The 12,974-nt window shown below is 38.0% G+C and overlaps 1 protein-coding gene across 1 annotated transcript in view; it reads right to left on the bottom strand.

The window, feature by feature from the left end:
• ZNF407 (zinc finger protein 407) overlaps positions 1-12,974 on the bottom strand; it is a 327,241-nt gene that overhangs the window by 90,953 nt on the left and 223,314 nt on the right. The window contains exon 7 of the mRNA XM_009885867.1: positions 10,962-11,140. Within this exon, the coding sequence (XP_009884169.1) occupies positions 10,962-11,140 (179 nt within the window). The remainder of the gene's footprint in view (positions 1-10,961; positions 11,141-12,974) is intronic.

The raw sequence follows: 12,974 nt of genomic DNA, 5'->3' as shown, positions 1-12,974 counted from the left end.
AAAAGAAAATTTAAAGTATCCTCTAAATAATGTACAGCCACAATGAAGGAGGCCAAGAGGTGGTGGCATTATGTAGGCAAAATACACTCTGCTATGTGGTTATACTAAAATATAATGACCCCAGGTCTTGGAAGTACCGTTAGTTCAAATCTCTAAGTAATAAAATAATTTGTTCATAATTGGGATGCCACCATTGTGATATTTATTAGTTATATTCTTACACAAATAAAATTTATATAAAATTATTTATATTATATAATAGCAATATAAAAACATTTTAAATATTTATACAGTGGAATCATATCATATTTTGTATATCATATAAAATATAAAATATTTATGCTGTATATATTATATATATTAAAAATTCACAACACATTTTAAATCAACCTTTTTGTATTCTTCTTCAAGTTTTATCTTACAATTTACATTTACTCAAATTAAAAAAAAAAAAAACAAATTAAAAAAAAAAAAAAAAAAAAAAAGAACTTTGTTTTTCTTAGAACTCCAGCATAACTTCCCTGGATGATACACTAGGATATCTACTCTCAAAAGAGCTTCTCCTAATAGGAAAGCAATTTAAATGTTCAGAGTATAGGAGAATCTCCACATAAAAATATCCTGAATTATTCCTATGCACTATACACCCTTATTTTTTATACGTTCTGTAAGGTTAATTTCTTTTTTGTTTGTTTGAAAAGTGTCTTTGATGATCCTGATACCCGATTTTTTGGTGTTTTTGAATATTTGATATTTTATGTTTTGAATATTTTGATATTTGGGTACTAATGCTTCTTTTTATTATTTATATTTACCACATACTATTATGCATATATCTTTTCTAGCAGAATTAAATATTTTTGTCTTTCTAGATGGCTGTCGTGTCTTACAGGCTTCCTTCTACTTCTGTACTTTAATATTACCGCCTTGCTTTAAAAGTTTTATGTTAGGATATCCTATTTTTAGCACCAAATAGGCAATAATACGTCTCGTTCTACATGAAGGATATTTAATCTATTAGTGTAATGAAATAATAGCTTGGAGTAAGATTCCCTTCTTTTCATCAGTGAAGCTGACATCCTTGCAGAGGCAACAGTCTTTGTGAACATTAGCAGGGATTAGGCATGGGGCTACCAACACACCACAAGGAATTTGCAAAGCAGATGCCCATCTGAGGGGGTTTTGAGGGCAGATACAAGGTGGATATTAGGACTCAACAGAAAATTTCAAAATTGATGAGGGTTTCTGTATCGGTCAGTGTGGAACAGCCCCTTTCCAGGTCTGCTGAATGGCTCCCTACTTTGGAAACTAGGATGCCACAGGGAGGAAGGACAGGAAAGCAGGTGCACGACAACACCCAGATTAAATGTTTAGACAGGAGCAAGGAGATTGAAGCTGCTCAGGAGTAAAAGCTCAGCCCAGAAAAAATTTGTCACCCTGTGACAAACTGGGGTAGTTCTTCAGAAAGGAACAATGACAACAACGATGAAATCCCCAGAGCAGTGGGCCCCAGGCAGGAAAGCACCGAACAGAATGAAGGATTGTGATTACAAATGCCAGTGGTGCTTTATACAATATGAAAAACACTTGTGTGATGGTCTTGCAGCTTATCACCAATTATCTGATGGAAGAATGGTGCACAACATGGCAGACATTATACCTCTACTTATCAGAGGTATTAAGAGGTGTTCTAGACTTTGGTGTAGGCAATATTTTCATTTTCCTTTAAAACAATATTCTGAATGGTTTTTCTTTAGTGAAATTCATGGCCTTTGTTCTGCTGAGGGACTTCAGCTACCCTAGAAAAGCAACACGTTGAGCTGTAGGCAATCCAGGGGACTCCTGGAATGCATTGAAGAAAACTCCTTAAGCCCAGTAGTAGACAGCTCTACCAGAGGGGATGCAATACTGGACAATACTGGACTGGTCACCAACACAGGTGAGCTTTGGTGGCAGTCCAGGCTGCCGTGATCATGCACTGGTGCATATTCCTGAGGAATATGGGCCAGAGGAAGAGTAAAGTCAGGACCCTGAATTTTAGGAAAGCAAAAGACAGCAAGCATGGGTCCACCAAGAGCAAGTCCTGCCTGACCAACCTAGTGGCCTTCCATGATGGAGTGACTACATCACTGGACAAGGGAAGAACTACAGACGTTGTCTAGCTGGACTTCTGTAAAGCCTTTGACACGGTCCCCCACAACTTCCTTTTCTCTACATTGGAGAGATATGCATTTGATGGGTGGACTGTTTGGTGGATGAGGAATTGGCTGGATGGTTGCATCAAGAGGGTAGTGATCAAGGGCTCACTGTCCAGATGGAGACTGGTGACAAGTGGTGTCTCTCAGGGGTCCGTATTGGGACCAATACTGTTCAATATCTTCATCATTGACATAGACAGTGGGATTGAGTACACTGTCAGCCAACATATGGATGACACCAAGCTGAGTGGTGCAGTTGACACACCTGAGGGACAGGATGCCATCCAGAGGGACCTGAACAATCTCAAGAAGGGGGCCTGTGTGAACCTCATGAAGTTCAACCAGGCCAAGTGCAAGGTCCTCCACCTGGGTAGAGGCAATGCCCGGTATCAATACAGACTGGGGAATGAAGGGATTGAGAGCAGCTATGCAAGAAAGACTTGGGGGTACTGGTGGATGAAAAGCTGGACATGAAACGGCAATATGCGATCACAACCCAGAAGGCCAACTGTATCCTGGGCTGCATCAGAAGCACGGCCGGCAGGTCGAGGGAGGTGATTCTGCCCCTCTGCTCCACTCCAGTGAGACCCCACCTGGAGCACTGCGCCCAGCTCTGAAGCCTTCAGCACAGGAAAGACATGGACTTGTTGGAGCATGTCCAGAGGAGGGCCACAAAAATGACCAGAGGGCTGGAGCACCTCTCCTATGAGGACAGGCTGAGAGAGTTGGGGTTGTTCAGCCTGAAGAAGAGAAGGCTTCGGGATGACCTTATTGCAGCCTTTCAGTACCTAAAGAGGGCTTATAAGAAAGATGGGGACAAACTTTTTATAGCAAGGCCTATTGTGATAAGACAAGGGGTAATGTTTTTAAACAAAAAGAGGGTAGATTTAGGCTAGATGTAAGGAAGAAATTCTTTACAATAAGGGTGGTGAGACAGGTTGCTGAGAGAGGTGGTAGATGCCCCATCCCTGGAAACATTCAAAGTCAGGTTGGACATGGCTTTGAGCAACCTGATCTAGTTGAAGACATCCCTGCTCATTGCAGGGGGTTTGGACTAGATGACCTTTAAAACTCCCTTCCAACCTGAACTATTTAATGATTCTATGAAAAGCAACTAAGGGACCACGAAAGCAGTCCTTCAGCTTTTCAACAGCAGCAGCAAAAGCTACATAGTAGAAAAAAAATATTAATAATTTTCATGACCTCAATTTTTTTTTTCTACTTCACTTGCTACCTGGAAAGAACCAACTCTACAGTCATGACCACACAGATACTGGCTGTGGAAGCTCTGCTAGGCATACATGCCTCTGCTAGGCATACATTCTAACAGAAGACAGTTTTAAAAATAATCAAAGGACTTAGGGTTTTTTAAAATGTAGATTAATTTTTCCTGAAACACAATAATACACAATCTACATCGTTTACAAGGAACTTAGCTTTCTCTTTTACAAACAGAAAATCATTTATACTAGGTTTTTATTTCAAGCACACACTAAAATTATTATTCTTCACAAAAGAGGAAAGGGAGTGTCTGCCAATCAACGTGACATGCTATTGAAAGACTGGCACTAATAGCTATGACAAGAGCAAACCTGTTTGAAGCAGAGCTGCTGCAGCCTTTTTTTTTTTCCTTTTTTTTTTAAGTATACCAGCCATCAAAAATAATGTTTTATCTGACTAGAAACCCAAGCAATATTCGCTACTGTAAAAGCTTCTACCTGATTTGCCAGATTTTGAATATTGTTTCAAATTACGGCATTTAAAGTATTTTATTTAAACAGTGATAAAGACTAAGAACATAACTATTCCAAGAAAAAAAATATGCTTGCAAACAAAACCGTGTATCTGTTCTTTGGAGGCTTCATTTAACATATGAATTGCAAGTTTGCATAGGTACTCAACTGACTTGTATTTCCATGATTTCATTGATGAATAGCGTTCACTGAGTTTATATTTTTGTAGTTTGATGAATTCAGAGACTATAAGAGTAAACAGGCTTTTCTCGTTTAATTTTTTCTATTTTTTTCAACATTATATTTTCTACTAAAAAGTTAGAAGATGTAAAAGAAAGGACAAGAAAAAAAAGAAAAACTTCGAAGTAGAAAAGCACTAGGATCCTAGTATAATTGGTATATTATCAGGTTCTGTGTGTCCAATTCACATTCTGAATAAGTCTGCAGTTTCCACTTGGTAATACAGTTATACCTTGATAAAATCACATAATAGATCACACCATAACTTTTAGCAATCAATTTTTCCTCTTAATAATTTGATAAATGTAGCTGCCAAGTGGGATAAAGATCACAATTTTATTTGGGATTAACTATTTGAACTTTCAGAATTCCATTCATGAATATTGCAACTGTTACAACTGATAGGATCACAGTTTTGTCCCTTGTTGATGATGTAATCATGTTGCAGGTTGCTAGTACAGCCTTGTTTTCAAAAGCTAAAGAAACTGAAAGAGAATCGTACGGAGACTGCAGCCTTTTGAAAAGTGCACTTCAAAAAGTTCGGAAAAATATTTTCCAAATATGCATAACAGAGACCTCATGGTAAACTCTTCTCATTTCACTGCTCTCTGGAAAGAACTAAACCATCCCCTAGCTCCATTCCCCTAATCTAAAAAAGAAAAGGGCAAGCTGTAGGCCTGGCTTAGTGAACAGATGAGTAGTTGAACTATCTTTTCATCGATTTCAGATCTCAGGAAACAGCAACACAGTAAGGGGATTGCCAACCCAAAGAGCAGAATTTCATAAGGATTCTTCAAAGACTTTAAATAAATAAACAAATAAACGTATGCTCCAATGTATTTTATTAAGGATTTAACCACATACCAAAACCAAACTTATTTTAGGCAAATGTATCTCTACTCAGGAAAAGGTACTTCAGCCTGAAAGAGAGTAAGAATTTAGTGGCAATGATGGGAATGTCATCTCTATGAGAAAGAACGCTTTGGGGCACCTACGTGTCTCCCCAGCTATCCCTTTGCTATCACAACACCTAAGCACTTTAGATTTGCAAACACAACCCTTACCAACAGGCTGGATGTAGATTAACACTGGTTTAAGATTTGAGAGCAGAAAGGACTTTTAGATAACAGTCTGACTTCTGGTATAATCAAAGCCCCTTAAATTACACTTCACTAGTTTTGCAGTGACCCTAGCAACCTTGGGCCCTCCTGAGACCTATCTTCCAGAAAGGCATCCAGTCTTCTCAAGGCTTAAAGGAGGAGAGCAGGGATAATTTTATTCTGCTAGTTGCTGCCAAAGCTCAATCAAACTCATATTTAAGTATTTGTACCTTGTTTCTCAGTTCGATTTGTCTGACTATGCTTTCAGTAACTGATTTTTCTTAGGCTTTTCTTAGCTAGATTAAGAGTAGCTCATGTGTGATATTTTCTCCCTGTGAAGCAACTCACACTATAATCAAGTACCTATCTATCATTTGGTCATGAATTATGTAACTCTTCATGAGCACTAAGCGTTCAATCACCACGTAGGCAGCCAACTGCCAAAACACGATCGTCATGATCTTTGTTCTGTGGATGCCCAACCCCGGAGGCACCTATAATTTTCACGGAGGCACAGGCACACAAAGCTGTACTTCCAAGCATAGTCCAAAACACATCTGTGCAGGGAGGGGAAGCGGCTCATCTTTTTAGTTCTGTCAGAATCCCAAAGAGTAAGCGATCCTCCACTCCTACTTGCAGGGCCCAGGGTGGCAGACTCTCTCAGAGCACACTAGATAACTTCAGAGCTTCGCAAGCATAGTATCACTTCCAAAGGAAAAACAGACCTACCAAAAAATACAATGAATTGATCTGCCTTCCCTTATTTTTTTCTTACTTCCAAGAAAGACTTTGTATGACTGCTAATTCTAAATTAGGTAAAACATTTCCAAATTTTCTGTTCAGTGTCTTAAACAGTTCCCTAATCACATGGTTGACTGTTGTGAAGCTATTTTCAAGCAAAAGCTTTGTGACTCCAACTATGTAGGCGTTGCACTTGTTTTCACGTGGATAAACTCGGACAGAGAGCAAACCCACTACATCAGTTCCTCAGTGAAAAACTGGGTTATTCCGATTTCCTGGAGTAGAACTTATTCTTGGAGATCACAGAATGGTTTAGGTTGGAAAGTACCTTGAAGATCATCTAGTTCCACCCCACCTGCCATAGGCAGGGACACCCCCGACTAGACCAGGTGGCCCAAGGCCACGTCCAGCCTGGCCTTGAACACTCCCAGGGATGGGGCCTCAACAACCTCTCTCGGTAACCTGTTCCAGTGCCTTACCACCCTCAAAGTAAAAACTTTCTTCCTAATATTTAATCTAAACCTGCCCTCTTCCAGTCTGAAGCCATTACCCCTTATCATATCTCTACATGCCCTTGTAAAAAGTCCCTCTCCAGCCTTCTTGTAGGCCCCCTTTAGATGCTGGAAGGCTGGGATAAGAGCTCCCTGGAGCCTTCTCTTCTCCAGGCTGAACAACCCCAATTCTCTCAGCCTGCCCTCATAGGAGAGGTGCTCCAGCCCGCGGATCATTTTTGTGACCCTCCTCTGGAGCCGCTCCAACAGGTCCATGTCTTTCCTGTGCTGAGGGCTCCAGAGCTGGGGGCAGTACTCCAGGTGGGGTCGCACTGGAGCGGAGCAGAGGGGCAGAATCACCTCCCTCGACCTGCTGGCCACACGTGCTTTGATGCCGCATGCATCAAACATGCATCATGTTCATTTCTAACAATGCAGCACAGAAATAACAATACAGAGAAAAACAGTGTCATCACATAACTTTCAACATGATCACAAAAACAATAATGAGCAAATTGCTCCTCTTATCTCTGAAGAACTTTCTGCCTTACAGCTAGTTTAGTATCCACAGAAGACTACTATGCACACAGCGAGATGCCATCATCTCTGCAGCTATTGGAATAATGGAGAGCCATAGATATTACACTCTTTGGATATAAATAATGCATCATAATAGTATCATAACATTTATAAGACAAGAACTCCTAAATTATCACCATTTAGTTCAAACTGAAATTATCACTACCAAGCGATGCTGCTCCAAAGCAGACAAGGCACTGAGAAGAAGACCTGGACTACTGACCACTTTCAAGTTCTACCATGGGTACGGGCCCTTCCCCTGTCCCACTTGTCAAAGTATTCAGGGTCAGTTCAACTCAGCATTGAGATGTAGCATCAGTTGGAAAAAAACCCATATCCAAGACTCTTGGAAATGTAATGCATACAAAAATCAATGCAAAGATTTCTTCAATTTACTTTGAAACAAGCCATACAGAGAAGCCCACATTGAGCAACTCAAAAATTTTCTTTATCAAAGAATCTCATTTTTTAAAAAAAATCACTAAAATTATAGTCATAAACATAGTATTCACTCATGGTATTAATTTTCCATTTGTAATGACAAATTTTCAGATTTGTATATTCATAACAAGAATAATATGAATAGCTTCCATTGCAACCAAATTTCCATGACTAAAACATTAACTGCAGGATTCCTGAGCTTGCTAGTAAGCCCACTTCTGTTCTAGAACAGCTATAAAATCTATCAGTGTCTTAAATGTGACTTTTTTAAAGAAAAGAAATTAATGTTGTGGGTAATCAACAATCACTTTTCTGGCTTTTTTTAAACAAAATTTCAATTTCAATTTCAACATAGACCTTGAGAAAATGAGTCAGATAAATGGGCATAAAGTTATTACAGAACAACACACAATGACATTTCAAAACCAGATTTGATCATTTGTAGAAAAATTATAGCTTAAATGCGTAAATTGGTATTTGAAGCGTAATCTAGCAAATTCAATCCACAGTTTTATGTGCAGATGCACATTTCTTGGTTTGTGTGCGTTAAAGGCCTGCTATTCAAATGCAGTGCATTTTAAAAGTTAAAGACAAAAGTATTCTCTAGATTGTTATTGTTTTAAAATATATAATGGTACTTCACAAGGTTTATACAGAATATAGTTGTATAGTTAAATATCTCCCTCTATGACATAGCCTATAGCAAATATAGGAAAGAAAGTCTGAAGACCTTTTCTGTGGCATTTCCATATATCAATTCCTCGCATTATATAGGATTTCAAAGACGCAGAACAGAAAGTGCTACCACCTATCAATTACAGTATCATCCTTATTCATGTAGAAGCTAACTTGTTCTGCCTTCTACCTTCCACAGCCTCTCCCTTCGAAACGCAGTTTCTTCAAGCTCCTTACTGCCACTGACCTCATAAAGCAGTATAGTAGTTGCCAAAGAAAGCTAAACAGAAATTAATATTAGAGCATTATATTGTAAAGAGCATTAACTCTGATTTAGAAATCCAACTGATACTTTCACAGATGAGAAACAGACTTGATTTTTACTCCCAGCCGCATCGTAAAGGTACCCCACAGCTCCATTCTTGGTGGGTTGTGGTGAAAGAGTTTCTGACTGGTCCTGGGAAGTGGATGGAGTTGGTGCCTGTCTTTTTGCCAGTGATGAAACTTATTCTATTTCTATTCTGCTCAAAGAAGCAAAGGGGCTGGCTTTCCCGTTACAAAGCAATATTAGAACACAAAAGACAGACAAATATGTTTAAGTTAAAAAGAATTGATCTTTTATGACACTTTCATACTCCTATCGTCCTAAAGTGTTCTATGTTGTGTTGTGGATTCTCTGTGGGTGCAGCCAGTGACCAATAAGTAATCAGTAACTGTGAACCAGACACAGAACAAATCTTATTTTGATAAGGGATGTTAGCCAGGGTATGATAGTTATCCCCTCATTCCTCTAAAAATCTTCTCTAAAACCTTTAACTCTCAGATGTCCAGCAGTCAGAAATGGATTGAAAAGAAGAAATTAAACCCCCTTTAATTTAACTCTGATGTGAACGCACAATTATAACCTGGTTTAACAGTATTTCTTCCTGAAAGGAAAATACAGTATTGCCCTTTGAGAGATGGGATTACGCAAACAATATTTCAACATTTTTGTTGTATACCGGTTCTAGGCTACCCTGGCAATAATTAGGTGACAAACAATTTTTGCTAGTACTAATAAGTTTGTACAGTACCCTGTTTAGTGCAACAAGATTTCTACAGTATAAAAATCAGTGTACAGAAAATAGATACCATTAGTATACAACATATTGATGACAGTTTTCCTATGCTGCCAAGACAAGCAAGTTGAACAGTTTTAACCAGAGCACACTGCAATGAGCAATTCTTTCACCTAGATATAATCGTGAACAAGTAATGTGAAAACTTACACAGATTTTGTAATTTTGGAAAAATGTTAATGATTCTACCAGTGTTATATTTATGGGTGTTATGCCTGTATATCTGTCTATTGAAAGCATTTTAATTGTTCATACTATTTTAAGTGGGATTATTGTAGTAAAAATCCAACAGTGTCTGGATTTAAGATCTGAGTTGAATACTCATTCACTTTAGTGAGAACTATGGTGAAATGTGATCAGTTTTCTGACCTATTTTGAAATTGGTATTCCGCCAACTGGCATTTTGTTTGCACATCCAGATATTATCCACCATATGCTGACATGACATGATGATTGGTTCCAAAATGAAGTGGAATACTTGGCAAATAGAAATATATGGTACAAATAATACACTGCCTCTAGTCAGGAAAGCAAGCAGTCATTTTGAGAAGACTGAGAGGTTTTAAAATAACTTGAGTGTACACTCACAGAGCTGAAAGAAATCTTTCAAGGTCACGTTTTTTAACAGGTAGAAGGGTCTCAAAAATTATGAGATCAATTCCTTACAGAAGAAGATTCATATCTGACACAGCAGTACTAATAGTAGTACTTCAATGCAAGGATAATTTGCATCTTAGGGGGAATTTGGCCCACATCGCTTCTTCCTCCTCTGAATTCCCCAACTCTTTCTTCTCACCATCTGTTCTTTTTTCCCCACTGCTCTGACTTGTCTTCCCGCCCAGTGATGTCTAAGTTATCTGTCTCTCCTGTGTTAAGATCACATTTCATTCAAGCTCCAACCTAATTTTGTATTATTTCTCCTAACTCTTGCCATTGAACTCTTATTTTTCTCCTAACATGATGCTCCCACTAAACATATATGTTCTAATCTGTAGAATCTCTAAAAACAAAATAAAAAATAATCTTGTTCCTAAACAGGAAACACCCAATCTTTTTTCTTTTAATTTCTGTTTCCAAAGCAATGTTTTTGTTTTGCGCTCCTCCAGTGACTTCCATGTGTGTGCTCTCTAACGTAAAGCCTCAAAACATACATATAAGTTATTGATTGATCTCTGCTGTTCTATCCTCCAATGCTGAATGCTGTCTGCTTTTTTTTTTGTAATGAAATTTAAGAATTTTTAAAGCTGTACATTAATTTGCCATGGTATTTCCTAAGGAATTTTGTTTTTCTGTTCATGGGTAAAGAGGGTGGGCAGAGGGACTTGATACAAATGTTAAAAAATATTTCTCTGTAAAAGTTCAACTAGATTTCAAAATAAGGCATCTAAATAGCATGCACTTCTGATGTTTATGTATTGAACTGCAAGCTTTGCTTGTGAAACATGAATGGATTTCAGTGCTTAAATGCATAACCTTCACCCCTTGAGAAAACTTGAAGAGAACTAATCCCATTTTAAAATCATGTTCTTCTTCAGAATAAACAATAATAACATGAAAGCTAACTTTTTAATTGCAATCATTTCAGCATGCTTATATAGAAAAGAGAAGAATTTGTAAGCAAAGGGAAAGGGAAGAATGACCTTACCAGCATGCAAGTACGCCAGATCAGGATTTTCAATGTCTGGATGTAGTTCTTTCAAGTGGTTACGAAACTCCACGGGGATATTGGTTCCATAGTCACATTTAGGACAGTTATACATTTTTACTCCTTCATGCTTTCCTGTGTGTAAGATGTGTTTACGGATATTTTCAGCACAGTTAGACCTAAAAAGCGATGAAAAAAAAGGATAAGTTATATAGCAATTTATTCCATACTAATCGTTCAAATAAAACCTAGTGTAATAACAGAAAATGAGCAGTCATTACTCATTTTTCACTATCTGCCCAATTTTTGCATCCTCTTAGGCTTGGTGTAAATGTTGTCTTTTGTATGAAGGCTCCCAAAGCTCTTTCAGGTTAACTGACCAATACATCTGAACAAGAAACGTTTAACAATTAAAATTTTTTTTACATTTCCAAAAGTCTTATAATTTTTATTCTCCCTGATGGTACTCAGTGATGGACAGAAAGTAAGCAAAAGTCTTTAACTTAGCAAAACTGAAATGCACAGATGCCTATAATACTGCCAAGAGAGCTCACATGAGCCTTTCCTACACAGTTCCCAGATTCCACAGGAGCTGCTGTGAATGATTTCTGTAAGGATATTCCATGAACTCTCATCTCACCTTATGAACTGTTCCTAGAAAAGAGAATTGAGCTGTTCAAGTTTATACCTTTTTGAAAATACACACAGATTCTGATTTATATCTTCAATACAGCTTTTGTGGAAGCAGTGGAGTTTTCATGCATAAAAGTCAGAATACATGTACAATTAGTTTCATGCATTTCAAATAAATGTTTCTACTCTTATTTCTGGGGAAAAAAAAAAGTGAATAAAAAAGATCTCATATTTCTTTTATCCACAAAGAGATCCATGATACGACAGCAATTTTTTATTTCTGGTCTTTAAAATTTTGAAGTCTCCATCCAAAATTATAGAATCAAGAATAGTTTGTATTGGAAGGGAGGTTTAAAGGTCATCTAGTCCAACCCCCCTGCAATGAGCAGGGACATCTTCAACTAGATCAGGTTGCTCAGAGCCCTGTCCAACCCAACCTTGAATGTTTCCAGGGATGGGGCATCTACCACCTCTCTCAGCAACCTGTCTCACCACCCTCGTTGTAAGAAATTTCTTCCTTACATGTAGGCTAAATCTACCCTCTTTCGGTTTTAAACCATTACCCCTTGTCCTATCACAACAGGCCCTGCTAAAAAGTTTGTCCCTATCTTGCTTATAAGCCCTCTCTAAGTATTGAAAGGCTGCAATAAGGTCCTCCATATGCAAATTATTTTTCATTAGAATTTCCTACTTGTTCAAACTCTGTGACGACTCCTATATAAAATATACCGCTTCTTCATTTATTTCAATCAGAAATAACCATTATAGTTGTTCTTGAATCAAAATAATGGCCTGTGTTCAAATGGGGTTAGACTTTCTTACTCCTGTACACTGGTAGTTAGTATTGTCAAACTAAGAACAGTAATTCAGTTTAACTGAAAAACATACAAACACTCAAGTGAACTTCAAGTTAGAAATACCACAGTAACAGGCACCTAAAAAAAGGACCCCCAAAATAAACTGGAAGCAGCAGCTTGAAGTTCTGTTGGAGTGCTTGTCTCTCCCTTGGAGGTGGTCATAGTAAAGCTGGTATCTGCCTTACGGTGCTGCCAAAGCTCACCCTCTGTCATGTCCATCTGCTACGTACCAGTATAATGATCAGACTCCTGAGAATGTCAGAGAAGACACTTATGTTCACTGAAAAATATGGGAAATATTGGTCCCCAGTATCTTTGGGGATTCAGCCCTAAAAAAATAACAATGCTTATAAATGTTGTTAAAATGAAACATGTATTTTATTAAACAAAACAAAACAAAACAAAGGATAGTGTACACTGCAATGAAAGCAGGAGACAATCTGGTAACCTTCTATCATGGGTTATACTTTAAAGGGCAGTGGATTAAAGAAGAACATACAAATCTGAAATAAAATATCTGTGT

Source organism: Charadrius vociferus, unplaced genomic scaffold (assembly GCF_000708025.1).
Source record: "Charadrius vociferus isolate BGI_N301 unplaced genomic scaffold, ASM70802v2 scaffold195, whole genome shotgun sequence".
NCBI lineage: Eukaryota > Metazoa > Chordata > Aves > Charadriiformes > Charadriidae > Charadrius > Charadrius vociferus.
Note: the sequence above shows the minus strand (reverse complement) of the source record. Positions and strands in the feature narration are given on the sequence as shown.